This window comes from Danio aesculapii, chromosome 3, assembly GCF_903798145.1.
Source record: "Danio aesculapii chromosome 3, fDanAes4.1, whole genome shotgun sequence".
NCBI lineage: Eukaryota > Metazoa > Chordata > Actinopteri > Cypriniformes > Danionidae > Danio > Danio aesculapii.
The window spans coordinates 12,244,368-12,266,606 of record NC_079437.1 but is presented as its reverse complement, the minus strand read 5'-3'; the positions used below and the strand labels follow the sequence as shown (position 1 = coordinate 12,266,606).

Genomic DNA, 22,239 nt, shown 5'->3' with positions numbered 1-22,239 from the left:
TATAACTGCATTCCCCATTGGGAGGCGGCATAATCGCATTGCTTTCATAATCTAAAATAAATGAAGTGATCCAACGTCAGTGCCCGATAGCTCCACCCCTTCCGCTACATGAGCAAAGCTGTGGCTATTGAGTGCGTCCAAGATTACACACTTCTTTTTAACGGTTCAATAAGTGCATCATCCAGGTATTTAAAGGGTACTTATTCTTTTTAGAATAAAAAGAACATTTCATATTAACGCACTACTAACACTATTTATACTACAAATGGCGTAGAATAGTGCATAAGTATGCGATTTGGGATGCACTTAATGCGTTTGCGTTTTGAGGGTTTGCAACACGTATAGCGTCAAACCAATGAGGATTTTTCCTTATTTGCTGCTGTTTTTTTTGTAATCGCATGGGTTTTCTTTAATTGCAGCACGATAAGCTCTCTGGGCTAGAATAGTAAAAAGAAGTTTGAAAAGGCACAGTGAGGACTTCGGTATACTTCCAATGAAATAAAACAACTAAAATAATGCTATTTCGAACAAAATCCGTCCGAAAACAAGTTCTTTTTGAATTCATTTCGGCAGTCCACGTTTACCTAAGCAAAGACTATAGAATACACAAGACATGTCACTCGTATACTTTTAAATGGGGAAAAGTGAAACTGTCAATATGGTGAATGAAGCCCCGCCTTCTAGTACAGGAGCCAATCAGAGATCGCTATATGAATAAAACCCGCCTTTAGTACAGTAGCAAATCAGCGATTGCTATAGAATGACAATTCTCCGGAAGGGGCTCAGATCAGATGTGAGTTTCTGCAGATTTTGTGTGATACGAACATTTAAAAATGAAACTAAATAGACAGCTGCTGTTTAATTTTATTAGTTATTCTTAATATCAAATTTAATCGTAAGCTTGGCAAATAGTTTTGGAGAATTTGATGTTTCCGCATTCAAACAGAATGCCCAAGCATACTGCCTGAGAGGTGTTTCAAAGATGGCCACCGAGTGAAATGACTTGCCTTAAAGGGACTTTGACCTAAACAAACTTGCTTAATGCAATCGGTGGGTGTGTTCTGGAACTCTGTCTACTTTGGCTTTCTTTTAACTCCGCGCTCAATTCATTTCTCAATATAGGTCAGACAGGCAAACAACAGGACAACATCAACATGAACAAACCTATACCGTGCATAGCAGATGTTAACAGAACTTTTCTTCTCACAGAACGGAACACGTGAGCAACGTAACGCTTGTACAGCTCCACCTTCTCCAGCACGGAGGTGTCTAAATGTTCGAAAACAGTACACCATCACTCAGAATTTTAGAATTTATTCTGCTCTCAAAGCAAAAAAGTAAGTTCTTCCATTTCGTTTGAAGTATATCGCGCTGCAGGAGGTGGGGTTGTAAATAAAAACCGCCAAACGGAAACTATGCGGTAATGTGATATTAAATAAATGGTATAATGATACAAAACATCACCCAATAAATTATTTTATTTCAGCTAGATGCCAAATATTCTTAGATTTTAAAACATTTTTGTATGCAGTTATTTTATAACTTTAAATTAAATTATTATAATGAGACATAAAAAATGACTGACAAAATAACATTAACCTGACAAAATCATAACAAAATGACTAAAGCTTTAGCTAAAGTTAAAACAAAAACAGAAAATATAAAACTTACGATAATAATACTTGGATTAGATAATAATACTTAGACTTAAGATTATCTGAATCATACTGAAATAGGACATGCTGGCCTAAACAAATTTACAACGAACAAATGTATTGTTTTGGGAATAAACATTCATTAATGAAGCCAAATTGGAGGTTTAAATCGATTTTTAATGAACATTTCTACAGTATGAGGACGTTCCATTGCATTCTGACTGTTTAAATAATCTGTCAAGTAAAAGCTCAGTGGAAAATAGATATAATAAATCAAATAATGAGCCTAAAATACACACAAGTGATGTTTTGACTGCAGTGGAGGTCGGTCGGCTGGGATATATATGATGGTGGTCTTATATCAATGTCACACTCCTCATGCAAAGACTCTTTTTTTGATCCTCAAAATTAATGCCTGATCGGCAATGTGTGTGTTCAGGGTGTGTGTGTTTTCACTTAAATACACTGTAACATTGAAGAGATCGGATCGTTTACGAGTCCAGTCGGCATATAGGGCTGTCGTACACCATCTGTAGGTTCACTTTGTGGCCCACCAGCTCTCGGATGTTGTTGATTCCATACTTGATCATAGTGGGTCTAAAATAAAGTGGAAAAGAAACAAAACAAGTCGTCTCTGAGGTTTTCTGTGCATCTGAAACAGGGTTCCCACTCCATGCAAAATATCTAATTCCCTGACTTTTACTTGATTTTTATATTGAATAAAAAGCTGCTTTTCCATGACCTACTCACCTTATTTTTTACTTAAAACCAGCATTGTAAGTTAACCATTGTAAGTTGACCATTAAAATAACCATTGTAAATTGACTATTGTAATTAAAATGTCAAGAATTTAACCGTTAAATTAACCATTTATCGACCACTTTCATTCATTTTTAGCAAAACAAAACTGTAATTTTCTTATCATATATGATTGCTGGTCAACAAGCGACAAACAAATAAAAAGGCATGGGAAATAGACCAACTATAACAACAGTGAAACAACAATAATCGAAAAATAGACATTTTGATCAATTTAAAGTAATATTTTAATTGCCAAACAAACATTTTCAATGACCAGGACAAAAAATATAGGCATGACTTTATATTAAGTGGCCTTAACTACGAGGTACTTACATTAAAATGTGTTTATAATGTATTGCAGAACACTTCTGGTGCTCTTGAGGTGGGGTACGGGTAAGGTTAGGAACTGGTTAGGTGGTATAGATAGGTTTAAAGGTGGGTTAAGGTGTAAGAGAGGGTCAACAGTGCAATTATAAATATAAATTCAGAATTTAATTAAAGATGTAATTAGTTATTTTTTACCATTATGTTAAAACATACATAATAATCACACTTTATCAAAGAATTTCATTAAATGCAAGTACATAGTAATTAAGACCACTTCATATGAAATGGGACCAAAATATACAATTTTAATAAGACTTTCAATGTCTAACAAAAATTCATGATATTCCAGATTTTCAATGACCTGTGGGAACCCTGTTGGTCATATACAAGTGTGTTAACGTACCTCTCCAAGGACAGACCCCATGCAATGACTGAAACACCTTCAGGAAGGCCCATCGGCAGCAGCATTTCTGGCCTGAAGACCCCAGAATTTCCAACCTCCACCCACTTCTTCAGACCTGAGGGACATTTGGGAAGACTCATGAGGCTAAGCTGTGTTTCTATCTATTGACCTTATTCTTCACATACGAGTGAGTGTAAGTCTCGAGCCAACAAAGTTCCAATGTCTACAGTCTCATTCACTTCCATTGATTTTTAGATGTGAAAACTTCAAAGAAACTTTGACATGGGTGACTTTAAGAAAACTCAGGACTTCCCTCATTTGAAGTATACGTTTACGGATATAAAGAATCACTACATTCGCATTAGTTTTTTTTTAAGGGGACCTATTATGTCTCTTTATACAAAATGTAAAATAAGCCTCTGATGTCCCTAGAGTGTGTATGTAAAGTTTCAGCTCAAAATACCCCACAAATAATATTCTTTAACTTTTTGAAGCTGCCCCTTTTAGGCTTTGATCCTAATTGTGTCATTTTGGTGACTGTCGCTTTAAATTCAAATTAGATTGTGCTCTTTTCAAAAGAGGGCGGAGCTACAAATGCCTGTGTGTCAGCATAGTGGCAGATTCATAGACAACACTACCGTCCTCTGCTTATGATGGAGAGATCCACACTAGTGGGTGGGGCTTTCCCCCTCTGATGACACGTACAAAGTCAGAATGTCAAAGTGTTTCTGCAGACTGTTTTTATGATGTGCGATTATAAAAAATAAACTATACATTTTTACCATTAGAAGCTGGTTATATCCACAGGCTGTTGCCACACAACTGTGTTTAAACCCCTTAAAAAGTGATTTCCGCATAATAGGTTCCCTTTAAAGCTCAAACAGCAACATTATGCACTAAAGACAGTTGAAAGTGTAATATATGTGCACTTTAAACCAAAAATCTATTGTCCTTCATTAGATATCCTAAACTACAAAAACCACAGGTTATAAACCATTTCAAAATTGTACCTTCAGTAACAAACACAGCACTTTACATATGCAAATAGTCATATTTTACCTTCATGATAACTGAAGACCTCCATGCTGGGCTCGGTGTAAGGGTTATACGCAGGCTTGAAGCGCAATTTTGTAATTCCTGAAATAAATTTAGCAATTTAATAAAAATAAAAACCCATATCAATAATTCCCTGCGTTTTTCTAAATATGCGTTTATTTATTTCTAGCATTGTTATTTTATTCAAATTACTTCTACCAGGAACTACCATAGTGGCCAAAATCACTGCATTTGTCTGTTGTCTGTGCCTTTGAATACGTGTGCCTGCTAACAAAAACCTAATTTTCTGTTGGCAAAAACTTTACTTCAGATACGTCTTTCAAAACATCATATTCAGAGCCACAAAAAAACCTCACTCTCCTGCTTGAGAAAGTGAAAAATAAAATTGAGGCACAGACATTTGCGGGTAGTCTAACGTAGCCTAACTACACATTTATAGGCTGTATTAGCAATAATATAATATTTTTAGGATTATGATTTAACGAAATATGATGCCAGACAGTCAAGGCTTATTTTTATCTTGTTTTTAAAAGCAAGCAGTCCCGTACCTAGTTTGGTGAAGAACTGGTGCAGGACGCCCATGAGGTTTCCCAGCGTGAGGCCATAATCGGCCACCACCCCCTCAATTTGGTGAAACTCGGCCAGGTGCGTAGCGTCCAGAGTCTCATTACGGAAAACTCTGTCGATGGAGAAGTACTTGACCGGTGTGAACTTCTCCTGAGAGGATGAGATGTAAAACAGTCAGCAGTCAAACCAGCACTCGAGTGTGTTCGTGTGTACTGGTTTTGTCGGTTTATGAGGACACAAATTTGTATGACTACACAGGTATTACAATGATAAGCTGGTTTGTGAGGACATGGCATGTGTACTTCTAATTCAAGACTAGGGTTGGGTATCGTTTGGGGTTATTTCGATACCAATGCTACATTGATACTTTTAAAATGGTACCGGTGATCCACGGTGCCTGAACTGATACTTTTGGCCACAAAATTATTTGACCAAAAATAAATAAATAAAATATATATATTTTAATTATTTTAACTGAACAATATAATTAAAGTTTAAAGTATACATCAATTCATATTTTATATATTTGAATTGCATTAATATATGAATATATATAAAGATTTGCATTATGCAGTTCACAATACATTAGCTTACTACTAACCTGTGGAAAGGCTGTCATCAAAATCAGGGAACTCCTTTCTTCTAGGGTTGGGGCTTGTGACTACGTTTGCATGAACATCAGTAATCTAATGATTTGCCTTAATCTGAATAAGACTATAATATGATTCAGGTGTTTACATGAGTTGCTGTTCGAATGTTCTTTTCATGATCCTGTTTAACATGTTACAGCACACAGATTGATTAACGTAATTGTGTGACCAGGCTATCCTCATTTCCTCTGGAGTTTCGGGTGTTTCATTTTGAATTTTTCGACTAACTGCAGTTCGGCAGTTTCACTTTCATTTAGCAACATATTGCTCATGCCCTGTGACAAACTGAGGTATTGAATGAGAATTTGAATTAGGGACTGGTATGAAATTTGATGCCGCACACTGAATAGTAAGGAAAACCTCCACATTTTGTGACGTGGGTGTCTGTGGTCCTTTAAGGTAATCAAAAATAAATAATATTAAAAAAATAAATAAATAAAAATATTTGCTGTTCATATGGAAGACTCCTAATCAGAGTATTGTCTTTATCATATTAAAATGGGAGTATTAGTGTCCATGTAAACACACTCAATGAAAGTGGCAGATGATGTCGCAAGCTGTCAAAGACAGCACATTCCTCTGGCTTTAAGTTGATTCCAAGAGCCTCAAATGTTTCATTAAGTTTGACGCGTTTCCCCCTTACACACAACTTTTGTAAAGCATCTGCTGCATGTTGCTGTGTCAGAATCCTTGCTTGTAAAATATAGCCATACTTTAGAATGATTAACGCAAATTAGATGAACGTGATCATGCGTGTTGACGAAGGGAGTCTCTCACTGGGTGCGCCATACTGCACGCTTTGCCTTCTATATCCAAGCAACAAGATCTAACGTGTAACATTGTCGACGGTGTCCAAAACCATCAAAGTTGTTTAGAATCGAATGTTTAGAGATGGTGGGACACAACACGTACCTATGTGTGCCTTTGATGCACCCCTTGATGCTTCTTACGCCCTTGTCGCAGCACCAGTGGCACCAAAATTAGCCACTGAAATTCATATGCTGATTCTGTTCAGAGCATACCGGTTACACAGGTACCATTGCTATAATAGCACCGGGTTACTGTACCCAACCCTATTCAAGACTGTCAAAAAACATACTTATTGGGGTCTTTTGACATTCAAAATGTTGCCACATCAGGTTTAAAGGGTAGTTAGATTTTGCAGTTTAAAATACATTATGCCTATGGAGAGTCCTCATAAACCACCAAAACCCACATGTGTGTGTGTGTGTGTGTGTGTGTGTGTGTGTGTGTGTGTGTGTGTGTTCACCTGCTGTGCAAGTTTATACAGCATGCGAGCGCTGACTGCCGTGGTGTGTGTTCGCAAGAGGTTCTTCTGAGCTTCTTCAATCTTCCAGTCGTATTTGTATCTTAAAATTTATTAGAGATGTTAAAACCACAGACATAAACTACTGCTACTACTCTTGCCTTTATTTTTCTACATTTTTTCCCAACCCTGTTCCTGGAGGCACACCAACAGTACATATTCTGGACGTCTCCCTTCTCTGACCCATTAACTTCAGGTTTTGGAGTCTCTTCTAATATTCTTATGAGTTGATTCAGGTGTGTTTGAATAGGGAGAGGTTGAAAATGTGTAGTGTTGGTGTGCCTTCAGGAACAGGGTTGGGAAACACAGTAATATAGTTTTTATATTTCCTACAAATAAACCCATGGGGAACTTTTGTAACATTATAATTGACTTTACCATCAATTTTGATTATTTTTGGATCTTATTTCCTAATACAAGCATCATTAATTTAATTATTTTACTTACTGACCTCCAAGTAAACAACGCAAATCAGTAAATAACCCATAAACATGGCTGCTCTTACCCCTGTGAGCCATAACCTCCTTCAGAATGAACTTTCTTCACTCTCTCCAGATAATCCTGAGGAAACTCATGAGCCAGTGCTGGATCTGACAAACACAAACAACCCCTTTAACACCAGAAACAAACAAACACAAACACAAACACACACACACACACACACACACACACACACACACAGACACACACTCTCAATCAAACTCCAGCAGAGTGACGACCAGAGTCTTCATTTCTCACCGGAGATGAAGAAGGTGTCGTGCTGGTCTCTGGCGGGATGCTGCTGTGGCTGAAACAGGGAGTCGAAGTTCCAGAAGGAGCTCTCGATGAAGTTATTGGTGGGCATTTCAGTGAATCTGTGAACGAGAGTCGAAATGATCATAAATATACTTGTAATATGACTTAAAACAAACAAAAAATAACCAAAACATTGTTATGGAGGTAAACGATTAGCCTTTAGTGGTCTATTAGTTACCTCCAAACAATTGGAGGTAATCTTTACTTCACTTCAGAACTTTCACTCACAGATTTGCACAATGCTACTGCCTGCAGTGTACGTGTTTTAATATGCTGGGTTCATATTAGATAGTGGAAGCTGTCCTAGAGGAAATGTTTAACCATTGCTCCCTAAGACACAATTCCTGGTATAACGTTAAATGGTCACGAAACACAAACGCATGTTTTGAGCTGTTGACAGTCATATATGTGTCCCACGCTGCTAAAAACACTATTAGGACACATATATTACACAAAAAAGTGAAAATTGGTTAGTTATTTTGAGCAAATTCTTTCTTCCGGTTTGAAACAACTTTTTGAAGATCCTTGTGTGTAATTTCAGCGAGGAGACTGGATGTCTGTACCAGCAAGTGCATCGTGATGTCTCTGAGTGTGCAGCATTAATTCATGAGAAAGACTTGGTTCGAACCAATCAGCTCGCTCTATTGGGAATGAGGTGCAACTTTATTAATATGCATGATTGCTTTGAAGACCCGTTACAGTGTTCAGACGGCAGAGAGACGCCACGTTGTGTTGCCAAAACAAGTGAAATTTGGAGACTTTCACACTCTGTTTCAAAGGACAAGGGAAAGGGTAAAGGGTAAAAACAAATAGAATTGGGATTGGGCCCAAGTCCAGTATTCCTTGGAGTGTTGTGCGAGTATGAAGGACTAACCCCATCTCCAGGAAGATCTGCCTGAACTGCGTGCGGACCTTCATGAGCGGGTGCAGGTGACCACAGTCTGGAGCAACACCCATCGCTTCAAAGTTATATGGTTTGAACTTCTTTTCCTTCCAGTTCCCACTGAAACAGAGAGCAGAAAAAACAAGACGTTACACACTATGCCACAATATACAGAACATTTATTATCCAGAAGTCTTTTTTCACCTGAAAGAGCTTTTGACTTGCGTTCCAAATGGACTTACATTTCAAATTAACCCTCTACAGCACAGCGTTGCCCTCAGGCAACATAAAATGATTGCAACCAATTAAAATGCTGGAAAAAGTATCAATAAAACATTAAATAAGGCGTGGGAGTCAATATCTAGCACTGTTTGAAGGTGGAACTTCATTTTCTGACTCATAGTGACAGGAGCACACAGGATGAGAAGAAGTTAAGATTATTTGCTCAATTAACCTTGTTTAAAGTAATATAAACTGCCCAAAAAATGTGTGTATTAGTGAAGTTGTAGAGAAGCCTTTCGTCAGGATTTACGAAGTTTTTTATTTTACATGTGCAGAATTTTCTTTTCGTTACCTCAGGGCAACGTTGTGCGATAAGTGGTACTTGTCAAGATGTGTTTTCAGACATTACATGTGGGCATTTTCACATATTATCATTATTACATATTGTATTATTTTTCATTTACTTTGACTTTTTTTTAACATATTTTGGCAGAAAAATGGATGTAAGTTTGTTTTATGGAAGTAAAGATCAGGATCCCAGAGTTAGGCAAATCCCGTCTGAGGACAATGAGGTGACGGTGAGGAGAACAAGGTTTGAGCATAAGTGTAAAAATATCTTTAGAAGTTCAAAAAGTAGCACACACTATCATTTAGAAGTGATCAGTTTACACAGCAGGCAGCACGCAAAATAGGGGTCAATAAACCAGTAACAAACCACTATATACAGTGCTCAGCAGATACGAGTACACCCCTCACAAATCTCTCATTTAAATTAATATTAGATCTAGGGCTAATCTAACAAAATAATTTATGATACTGGTCCAAAATTAGTACACTTAAATTGACATGTTAGAGAGAAATATTGAACAACAAATTTAAAAAGTTAAAAATGACTAAATTTAGTAGAAATTTTGTAGGTTGTAATTTTTTTCCAATATTTCGCATTAATTTAAATGTCTTATCTTCTAATTCTAAAGATGTTCAGGAAATAAAATATTATTTTAATAAATATATCTGTTTAATAAATCTGTTTTGTTCAAATGCACCAAAATATATGACCTATATTCACTAATAAATGGATAAAAATATTCATTTTCAAAATGGGGTGTACTCAGTGATGCTGAGCACTGTCTGTTTTAGGTGTTCTTCTCTATTTCCTTAATGATTCAGTTACAATTTGAATAGGATTTGTAAATTATTGTTATTGCTCTGATCATTGACTCATCATATCTGATATATAATATGTGAAGAATTTTCTCTGTGATTATGTACCATTGTTGCATAACGTTGCATTAAAGCATAAACAAATATTTTGTGGTTGGGGTGGGGGTGGGGGTCAGACCAAAAACAACTTTTAACATTAAAATGTTCCCAAAAGAACCAAAAAAATCACGAGGAATCATTTTTGTCATGTACCATTAAAATATGTGGAGTAGAGGGTTAACATTCATATATGCTTTTATTTGTTTTGAACACAACACAGGTGAGTGGGCTTGACAAACCACCTGCAGGACACAAAATCATTTTCTATATGCACCACACACTTTATTGTCCTTGCATCACACTGGAACTTCATGCTGTGTTCACACCAGACGCGGATAAAGCGTCAAGCGCGAGTGATTTATATGCCAAGTCAACGAAAAACGCAAAAAGACATCCTGCGGCACGATACGTGAGAATGAGGCGGTATGAATGACGCAATTAGCGCAAATAAAGTGGCGCAAGTTAAGAGTTTTGCATGATTGACGCACGTGTCACATGAATCGCTTGAATTGGAAAATCTTCAGCGGATATTCGCACTACGTTAACCAATAAGGAGCTTGCTCTTGTAGGAGTGTGATTATGAGAACACCTGTTGTTGGTGTCCCGAGGGGAAATCCTGCTGCCGACACTGGACCACAGTGCATCAAACTGGGCTCGCCTCAGTCGGAAGCACCGCTGAAAACCTCCATCATCCAGGTATAGTTTCAGGAGGAGTTGATGAACTCACAGAGCTGGGTGCACCTTTGAAAGGATCTAATGGACTCAGATACGGCGCCAAACGAATCAACGCTGTTTTTCAGTCCTCCTAAAGCACATAAACACAGCTATTCCCTCAATAAAATCCATGTTAGCCATTTAGCAATGAAGCTAGAGTCACCGAGCAGACAGAAGCGCTGCCCATGATGCAAATCTGCATCTATTGTGAAGTGAATTTGTGCGCGAATGAAGCGGATTTGATGCGCAAATGAAGAGAGTAAACTCAAAATGCTCAAGCATCTATTTATTCATCTATCTATTTATTTATTTATTTATTTTCTGTGTCTGGTGTGAACAGCATTATAGGCTCCAATTGCCTATAGTGTTTTTGAAATGCTGTGCTTAATAAAAAGCGACTGGTCTCACTCTCACCTGGCGATCATCTCCGGGGTCAGTTCGGTCTCCTGTTTGGTGATGGTGGTACTGAAGCTGCTACCTTTAGTGATCCAGTAAGACTTCACTGTCCTGAAGCCAACACAGACAGCAACACAGGTTAATGACATCACACATACATTTGAGGACAAAATTATCAGCCCTCCTGTGAAATTTTAATTCTTTTTCTCAAATATTTCCCAACTGCAGATTTCTTTCAATATTATAGTACAATATTATAGACTGAAAGATCCTCTGTAAATGCTGCTCTCCGAGTGTAAACACCTATCAAACTATTACTGTCGTGTAGGATTTTCACTGCATTTTGTGACAGGATAGTCTATACACACACACAAGGCTTTCTGACGCTACCTACCGAGTTCATCCAAGTTACCGAGAAATGCAAAGGTTTTTTTATTTTCTCCCATTCGTCCTGCGGTATCAAACATTCTATTAAAATTAAACTCTTGCAGCAGTTCCTCGCATACATTATCTGGTTTGTCAGAGAATTAAATACAAAAGAGAATAAAGTATAACCCATGACCCATATATAAAATGACCCATATATTATATACCAGGGGCATTGCTAGACATAAAGCTCTACTAGGGCACTGCAACCGCTCAAAATTTTTTTATAAATAAATAAATTATATAAATAATAAGTAAATAACAGTACTATTGTTATTATACAATTAATACTCAATTGTAATAAATAACAAAAATTTTAATAAATAACAAAAAATAATCCTAAATGTAACTAGAAAACAATAAAGACACAACTGGAGTGATGCTAAGATAATTTAAGTCTTTTGCAATGTTATGTTCCAATATTGAAAGTTATTTCATTAGAATGAAGTTCTAAATACAATTCAATAGAATACAAAAAAAATATGTTTTATAGAATTATCTGTTGTGTGCCGTCTTAGACCCCACTCATGGCTGAGAATTAGGTTCATTAGGTCTAACCTCCCCGACTTCATCCCTCCTTTCTGCTTCAAACCAAAAAAAAAAAAAAATTTATCAGGAGCCATGCTTAGTCTAAATAAGATCACCTTCATATTATTTAATCTTTGTTTTGTCGACTTGCAAAACTCACTGCGTGACACCTCCGCATAAAAGACTGTTTTGCCGGTTTCACAACGCATGATCACTCATGATCGTGGCTATTTTTCTGACGTGCATGTTCACAACCGCACCGGGAGCAGAGCAGCACGTCAGCATCAAGGCGCGCGTGTATGTTTTTTTTATCTGCGTGCATGCTCGGTTTGCTTTTTGATTAAACTACACTGCTTTCACCTGTGTTGGTTCGGTTGCACATAGAGATGAAGGATTCGGATTTCGGATCCTGCTTCTCATTATTTTTATTAAAGATGATTATTTGATTATTTAGATGAGTATTTAACTTTGAAATGATTTTTCCTGATGAATAAGTTAACACACTGCTTTATGTAAGAATGTTCAGTGCATTTGCCTGTCTCTGTAACTATTTTCAGGAGCCACCAAACTAGGTCAGAGGTCAGACCTCGAGTGGAAGGCTGAGGACTGGAAACAACCGTTTCTATTGTTATTTCTATGAGTTAAAACTATCTAAAATGTCAAAGTGATTTTGCTATTTTTATGGTTACTTATTTTAAAGTGATTCTACTTTTATTCAAGATAGACTTTGTGTAGTAAGGATTTAACTGCCTGAATGTAGATTATACCAGTTTTTAACCAGTTTTGATAAAAACAGCTGAGAATACACTCAGCCTTGGGTAAGAATCAGATTGTACTTTAAGTGTGTGTGTTCTATTTGACTGTGGAACCGTTTCACAGGTCTGGAGTCAGCTCTAAACAGTCATAGTGAATGTCTGGCGTTTATATGCTTATTGTTCAGAGTTGTACGCACGCACACAGGTGGAAATTTTCCTAGTGTATCTGTGTTGTAAACCAATCAGGTTAGATCACCTATATGTGTGACGCAGTTACTGACGTTATGTGAGAGTATAATTGATGTTGGCCTAGATACTCATTGCGAGCGTTGAAGCTTCTGCTGATGCAACTGCAAAATCTTCAGTAAACTTCATTCATTTATTTGAATCTCTGACTCCGGCTCTTCTTCATCTGACAGACTGGTCATTCTTTAGGTTAAAACTGTGAATTACCCCTACAGAGAATAACGTCTTTATTCTAGGATTACCACTCTTAATAAATACACTTGCATATAAAGTAAATCGTATCTCAAAGCATTTACTGGGGCACTAGCTATTTTTACTGGGGCACGTGCCCAGTAAATGGGGTCTAGCAACGCACCTGTTATATACTATGAGATGAAGTGGATCACATTCTGCAACAGCACGTGGAGAGAGAGCATACGCTAAAGTCAAGCTATAGCGCCTCCTACTGGTCATGTAGCAACACAACTGATAAAGTGAAATGCTTTGAATGTGCAATTTTTCGTCAAATTTTGACATAATCCCAACTGAGATGAAGAAAGTGCAGGACAAAAAGGTCCCATGAAGTTAAAATAAATAATACATTTTTTAGATGTTACTATCAGTATTGTTGAAATATCTATAAGCTAGTGTGTTCCAAAACAGGGACAAAATTCACATTTAGAAGATATAAAACAAACATAAACATATAAAGCTTGTAGTTTTGTCATTTTCGCCTAAATGGATCAACAGTTTTATGCATGCCATCTCATACTTCAGTTTGTCATCAAATCGTCTGACCAATCAAATGCTCTCTAGTATCTGACATGCCCCGCCCCCTTCAAGATGCTTCTCATTTGTTTTTCATTTGATGTGCTTGAGCTCACCCACTCTCACTGGCACAGCTGTGAGCTACACTACGTCTTAAGCTCTCCATGTGTTTCAGTTAAAATTATGTCAAACATCAACTAAAAATGCACATTTCAAAGCACCTTTAAAAATATGACCAAAATCTTACACTTCTGCCAGCAGTTTGCGTTTCTTGAGTTCGTTCTTCTCTTTCTCCTCTAATTTAGCTGACTGTCCGTTCTGCACCAGCTGTAGTTTGCCGCGTACCGTATCCTCGATGCTTTCCACCTAAAACACACACACACGCACGCAACATTATAACCACATTCAGGCAGATTTTTGCTTGTTTGTTTGCTGATTTATTGCCACATTAGCAACTTATGGCTATTTCATGGCAAGATTAACATAGATAAAAACATATTACACAACAATAGCAACATCATAATTCAATAAGAGAGGATACAAAACAATTATAATATTTAACATAAATTATTTCATTAATTAAAATAGATAAATAAAACATTTTATTGCCATTGTTTTTATTGCAAGGTGTCCTTGAGTTGCCAGAAAGGCATCTTTAAATAAAAGGTATTTTTATTATTATGAAAACATTAGAAATTATTTTTATGGTCGATTTATGATAAATAACTTTGTTAATTATTATTACACGTTCTAAAAAGCGAGCAGATAGGTGAGTTTTGTTCATTATGTGTGCAGTGTTGTGTGTAACTCGCCGTCCTAAAGACTCGTGGTCCTCCTTCGTGTGCTTTATCCAGACGGATCCATTTGTTGGACATGGCTTTGCTGAAACCAACCTTCCCACTTGCCATTTTCTGGAAGAAACAAGATCCAAGTATTGATTTGGGTCTGAATTTACAACACACAATGTGAAGATAGATTCATCTGATGATCCACCAATTAATCGCACGTTCATTTTTAGCTGAGAAACTACCACAAAAGAAAATGTTATGCATCAAATGTTAATTTTGGTCACTTTTAAGTTTCATCTGATTATATCTATTTACAGACATTTAAAAATAACCATGGTTGACCAAAGTGTTTCACAAAGTCAGAAAAAAATGTAATTAAATTAAAAAACACCATCTATCTATCTAGCCATCTATCTATCTATCTATCTATCTATCTATCTATCTATCTATCTATCTATCTATCTATCTATCTATCTATCTATCTATCTATCTATCTATCTATCTATATATATATATATATATATATATATATATATATATATATATATATATATATATATATATATATATATATGTATGTATATATATACATATATACATATATATACACATACACACACACATACAGTTGAAGTCAGACTTATTAGCCCCATTGAATTACTAGCCCTTGTTTATTTTTTCCCCAATTTCTGTTTACAGAGAGAAGATTTCAGATTTAAGCACATTTCTAAACATAATAGTTTTAATAACTCATTTCTAATAACTGATTTATTTTATCTTTGCCATGATGACAGTAAATAATAATTGACTAGATATTTTTCAAGACACTTCTATACAGCTTAAAGTGACATTTATAGGCTTAACTGGGTTAATTAGGTTAACTAGGCAGGTTAGGGTAATTAGGCAAGTTATTGTATATCGATGATTTGTTCTGTAGACTATTGAAAAAATATTTCATTTAAAGGGGCTAATAATTTGGACCTTAAAATTGCTTTTAAAAAATTTAAAACTGCTTTAATTCTAGCCGAAATAAAACAAATAAGACTTTGTCCAGAAGAAAAAATATTATAGGAAATACTGTGGAAAATTTCCTTGCTCTGTTAAACATCATTTAGGAAATATTTAAAAAAGGAAAATAAATTCAAAGGGGGCTAATAATTCTGACTTCAACTGTATATAGAGAGAGAGGTACATAATGGCATATTGTGTCTTCTCTGAAATGTTGTAATTTTGTCTGAAAATATTTAACGAGAAAGAAACATACTAATTACCAAGACAAAAACAGTGTGTAAATACAGTGCTCAGCATAACTGAGTACACCCCATTTTGAAAATGAATATTTTTATCCATTTCTTAGTGAATATCAATGTATTTTGGTACATTTAAACAGATTTATTAAACAGATATATTTATGAAAATAATATTTTAGTCACCAAACATTTTTAGAAATTGAAAGATAATATAATTAAATTCAAGCGAAATATTGGGGAAAAAAACACACTCTAATGAAATCTCAACTAAATTTTATACATTTTTTGTTACTCTTGAATTCTGGTTTTTAATATATTTCATATTTCCCCTCAACTAACAAATACATTTGAAGTACTAAATTTTTGACTGTTACCATGAGTTATTTTGTTAGATTAGCTCCAGATTTGCCTTCAGTACTGATTAATCTAATATGCACAAATATAATATTGTAAAGCATCCTATAGAAAGTATTCATTCAAATGAGAGATTTGCGCTGAGCACTGTATATCTCTACAATAGACTAATACATATATACAATGGGGGAAATAAGTATTGCACACGTCACCATTTTTCTCAGTAAACGTATCTTTAAAAGGTGCTGTTGACTTGAAACTTTCACCAGATGTTGGTAACAACTAAAAAATCCATATATGCTAAATCAAATCTAATTAGTTTACAGATTTAGTTATGTGTACTAAAATGAATTGAAACAGGGGAAAAGGTATTGAACACATGAAGAAAAGGAGGTGTAAAAAGGCAGTGAAAGCCCAGACAGCAGCTAAAATCTCTCAATGGTTATTCAGCAACCCTCTGCCCTTCCTCATTGTAAATTAACATCAGCTGCTTCAGTCCAACATCTACATTAGCAGGATGATGAAGATGAAACCAGGATGGATAATTCAGCAAGACAATGATCCAAAACACAGCCAAGGGAACTCTCAAATGCATTCAGAGAAAGAAATTCAAGCAGTGAAATGGCCCAGCCAATCACCTGACTTGAATCCAATAGAAAATACAAACTAAAGCTCAGATTTGATAGACGAGACCCACAGAACCATCAGGATTTAAACACTTTGTTTAAGTCTGTGAAAAACTCACACCTAAGTGATCCATATGACTTCATTCTCTATATGAGAGGCGTCTTTAGGCTGCCGTCACCAAAAAAAGCCTTTATATAAAGTATTAAATACATTTCAGTAGTTCAGGACTTTCTCCTTGTGTTATTCCCTTGTTATTACACAGAACTCATTTTTCAGATGTTTATTGTTTTGTTTTATGTTTGGGTTTTTACCAAAATCTAGTTCAATTCCATGTCAACAGCTCCTTTAGAAATATTATTCCCAGGAAAAAAACATGACGTGTTCAATACTTTTTTCCCCAGTTGTAGAAGTGTCTTATGGGGTCTCACCATGAGCTGGTTTTGTGGCAGCCCTTCAGCAGGGATGGCGTTGAACACTCGGGCTTCATGACTGCCCTGCTCCGCGATCTCGCGACCCTCTCCTGTAAGCTCCCAGTGTTTGGAGGACTTCTGCTCAGCCGAGATCACCTGAACGCATTCAATTCAAATCAAGCTTATTAGTATAGCGCCTTTCACAATAACTATTGTTTCAAAGCAGCTTTACAAAAGGAGCACATTACTGCATTACAATCAAAATAAAAAAGTTAAGGTTATTAGTTACAATAGGTTTATTGGTTAACACAACTATCTTTTAACAAACTGCTTTTAACAGTTAAAGTTATTATATATAAACAAAGTTGACTTGCAGTTATATAGTGTATAGGTGATGTCTATGTGCACATGTGCAATGAAGTGTCTTAAGTGAGTATTAGGGGTGTGGGTGTGTGTGTGTGTGTGTGTGTGTGTGTGTGTTGTCCTCTACAACTTTGACTGTTGACATCATCTGTCCACAGGTCATAGACGTCATTCATCCAGTTCAACAATCATACATTTATGTAACAACTACATACATGCTGGTGCTCAATAATAACCTCAGAGAAACTTTTCAAGCGAGATGCTAAAAAAGCGCAGTAAAAAGCGATTAGCGGAGTATGTTATTGTATATAGAATCCTTCTGCACTGTAAAATAAAAAGGGATTAGATACTTTAAAAGATACTCTCATTTAAAACAGTAAGTGGACTTCATACTTATTTAATATTTAATTTGGCACACAGTTCATTTACTTAATTTTAAGACACAGACAGACAGATAGAACGACAGACAGACAATTGATAGATAGATAGATAGATAGATAGATAGATAGATAGATAGATAGATAGATAGATAGATAGATAGATAGATAGATAAAACGACAGACAGACAGACGGATAGACGGATGGACGGATGGACGGATGGATGGATGGATGGATGGATGGATAGATAGATAGAACAGACAGACAGACAGACAGACAGACACAGACAGATGGATAGATGGATAGACAGACAGACAGACAGACAGACAGACAGATAGATAGATAGATAGAGACATAGATAGATAGATAGATAGATAGATAGATAGATAGATAGATAGATAGATAGATAGATAGATAGATAGATAGATAGATATGGACATAGATAGATAGATATGGACATAGATAGATAGATAGATAGATAGATAGATAGATAGATAGATAGATAGATAGATAGATAGATAGATAGATAGATAGATATGGACATAGAGAGAGAGATAGATAGATAGATAGATAGATAGATAGATAGATAGATAGATAGATAGATAGATAGATAGATAGATAGATAAAACGACAGACAGACAGACAGACGGATAGATGGATGGATAGATAGATAGAACAGACAGACAGATGGATAGACAGACAGACAGAGAGAGACAGACAGATAGATAGATATGGACAGAGATAGATAGATAGATAGATAGATAGATAGATAGATAGATAGATAGATAGATAGATAGATAGATAGATAGATAGATATGGACAGAGATAGATAGATAGATAGATAGATAGATAGATAGATAGATAGATAGATAGATAGATAGATAGATAGATAGATAGATAGATAGATAGATAAAATAAACATACAGACAGCTGGATAAAATATAGACAGACTGACAGAATAAATATAGATAGAAATAGACAGACAGACAGATTGATAGAATAGATAAAGATAAGTAGACAAACTGATAAAATAAATGAAGATAGAAAGATAGACAAGAGGCGGGTATAATATAGAAAAACAGACAGATAGATTAAATAAAGATAGAAAGTCAGATAAACAGACATGTATTTCCGTTTGTATTATCAGATGTAGAGTCATGGTTGCTGGTGTTTATGATCATTATTTATCACGGTGTTGTTGTTGTTTGTGTTCAGTGTTGTACTGTCAGCTTAGCCGCAGTCTTCAGTGTCTCTGCTGTTGCATCAGTCAGTCAGCGGTGTGTTTGTATCTGTGTCTGATCTCCTCACCTCTCCCAACGCCTGCAGACTCTTGACGGCGCCCACGACCAGCTGATGATCCACACCGAGATCCGCGGACACATCTTGACTGTCCACGCCGCCGTCCAGCTGCTCAACCCGCCGCAGCAGCGCTTCTAAAAGCCCGGTGTCAGCCATGCTGGATTCGCCTCGCGTTCTGAAGGGGAAGCGGACATGACGTCACGACAACCGTAAACACGGTAACAAAAGCGCAAGTTATTTTTGTACATTTAATTTTGTTCATTTAACTGTGAAGAGCGGCTCTAGACCAGTTTATTAAAAAAGAAAGAAAAATGCCGCTGAAAATTTTTACACTAACATGTATGAATATTTTACTTTTCATAGATGTCCGTTGTAAATTACTTAATTCTGTTATCGGATTTCACACAAGTTTTTATTCGAAACCTGCTGCAGAATTTCAGCAGCACTGTACTAATAACATTTTTGAAGATAAAATGTTTATATTTTATAACTATATAAAGACATACATACACACACAGATACAGTCCATCCGGAAAGTATTCATAGCGCTTCACTTTTTCCACATGTTAGTCTTATTCCAAAATGGATTTAATTCATTTATTTCCTCAAACTTCTACACACAATACCCCATAATGACAATGTGAATAAAGATTTTCAAATTGTTGTTAATTTTTTAAAAATAAAAAAGCTGAAAAATCGGACATGATTTGAAAAGACATACACCTGTCTATATAAGGTCCCAGGGTTGACAGTGCATGTCAAACCACAAACCAAGCATGAAGACAAAGGAATTGTCTGTAGACCTTCGAGACAGGATTGTCTTGAGGCACAAGGCTGGGAAAGGTTACAGAAAAATTTCTGCTGCTCTGAAAGTACCAATGAGCACAGTGGCCTCCATTATTCATAAGTGGAAGATGTTTGGAACCACCAGGACTCTTCCTAGAGCTGGCCGGCCATCTAAGCTGAGGGATTGGGGGAGAAGGACCTTAGTAAGGGAGGTGATCAATAACCCGATGGTCACTCTGTCTGAGCTCCAGTGTTCTTCTGTGAGAGAGAACCTTACAGAAGGACAACCATCTGTGCAACAATCCACCAATCAGGCCTGTATACTAGAGTGGCCAGACGGAAGCCACTCCCTGCCTAGAATTTGCCAAAAGGCATCTGAAGGACTCTCAGACCATAAGAAACAAAACTCTCTGGTCTGATGAGATTAAAATTGAACTCTTTGGAGTGAATGCCAGGCTAGTACCATCTCTACAGTGAAGCATGGTGGTGGCAGCATCATGCTGTGGGGATGTTTTTCAGCAGCAGGAACTGGAAGACTAGTCAGGATAGAGGGAAAGATGAATGCAGCAATGTACAGAGACATCCTGAATAAAAACCTGCTTCAGAGTGCTCTTGACCTCAGACTGGTGCGACGGTTCATCTTCCAGCAGAACAATGACCCAAAGCACACCGCCAAAATATCAATAGAGTGGCTTCACACCAACTCAGTGAATGTCCTTGAGTGGCCCAGCCAGAGCCCAGACCTAAATCCAATTGACCATCTCTGGAGAGATCTGAAAATGGCTGTACACCGTCGCTTCCCATCCAACCTGATAGAGCTTGAGAGGTACTGCAAAGAGGAATGGGCAAAAATTCCCAAAGACAGGTGTGCCAAGCTTGTGGCATCATATTCAAAAAGACTTGAGGTTGTAATTACTGCCAAAGGTGCATCAACAAAGTATTGAGCAAAGGCTGTGAATACTTATGTGCATGAGATTTTTCAGCTTTTTGATTTTAAATAAGTTTGCAGCAATTTAAAACTCTTTTTTCCACATTGTCATTGTGGGGTATTGTGTGTAGAACTTTGAAGAAATTAATTTGATCCATTTTGGAATTTGGCTGTAACATAAAAAAATGTGGAAAAAGTGAAGCGCTGTCAATACTTCACAGATATGTATATACAGTGCTGGGCAAAGTTACTTTTGAAAGTAACTCAATACAGAATTTAGTTACTCTAGTCACTAGTTACTTTTCATCACATTTGCTGAGGCTTGATCTCTATAAGAACTTGCAGGCTTTTTTCATCTAAATAGAGATCGATTAACAACGCACCGTACAACCTACGCTTTCATTTACTTAAAAAAAAAAAAAACAATTAAATAATGTCGTATATTATCTTCTGAGAACTTCCTGACGAAGAGCTATACATGTCGTGTATATACAGATTAAGTCAGTTTTCATTTTCTTTGAGCCATTTAAAATAATGAACGCATCCTCTCGTTGAGTGGTGATTCAACATGACCACAATAATGTTAACTCAGCAATTAATTTTTAAAAATCAAATAAAAAAAAAAGTATATTACATTTTTTAAAAGGTATACATTTAAAATTAAATGAATTTAAATTAATTTTTAAAAGTGTTACTTAGAAAAGTAATATACTTGCGTTACTTGTAATGCAATACACCCAACACTGCAAGCATGCATAGATGCATTTTCAAATTCTATTTTTGTCATGCCATCCACAAATCTCAATACACTTTTAAAAACTTTGTATATTTATATCCTATTCGTATTCATATTACTAAATACATTGAGACTTTTTGTAGTAATATTTAATAGGATTTCAGTAATTGCCATTTAACTAACAAATCACTGTACATCAGGCTCTATTTGATACACTCTTGAACGTTTACATATTAAAGCTACAGCCTAAATCCTTTACATCTTGAAATGTCAGATTTTACCGAGATACATTGATACAACTATACGTACTCTATAAAACACAAGTAGAACCGAATTTCCTAAAGTCATTAAGAAACCCCAGAGATCAGATATCCTCCAAAATAAAATCCTTTATTACAAACACCACACATTCCTTAAACATTTGGGAAAAAAAAGGAAATAAAAAATAAAAGGTCCCCCGCCCAAAACAGCCGAATGCTACAACGACCTGACATCACGACTTACACAATCACAGAACCATTTAAAACATAACGTCACATGTGCATTCATAATTTAAAAG

The 22,239-nt window shown here is 36.1% G+C and overlaps 1 protein-coding gene across 1 annotated transcript; it reads right to left on the bottom strand.

Moving 5' to 3' along the window:
* Window positions 1-1,811: 1,811 nt before the first annotated feature.
* farsa (phenylalanyl-tRNA synthetase subunit alpha) lies at window positions 1,812-19,419 on the bottom strand. The gene is made up of 13 exons (XM_056453159.1): window positions 19,240-19,419; window positions 17,209-17,346; window positions 14,574-14,672; window positions 14,009-14,127; window positions 11,078-11,170; window positions 8,456-8,584; window positions 7,525-7,640; window positions 7,292-7,376; window positions 6,730-6,829; window positions 4,791-4,959; window positions 4,246-4,323; window positions 3,187-3,301; window positions 1,812-2,252 (listed from the first exon to the last, which is right to left on the bottom strand). The coding sequence occupies exons 1-13, from the start codon at window positions 19,384-19,386 to the stop codon at window positions 2,147-2,149; spliced, it is 1,494 nt and encodes a 497-aa protein (XP_056309134.1). The 5' UTR covers window positions 19,387-19,419; the 3' UTR covers window positions 1,812-2,146.
* Between the last annotated feature and the right edge of the window lie 2,820 nt (window positions 19,420-22,239).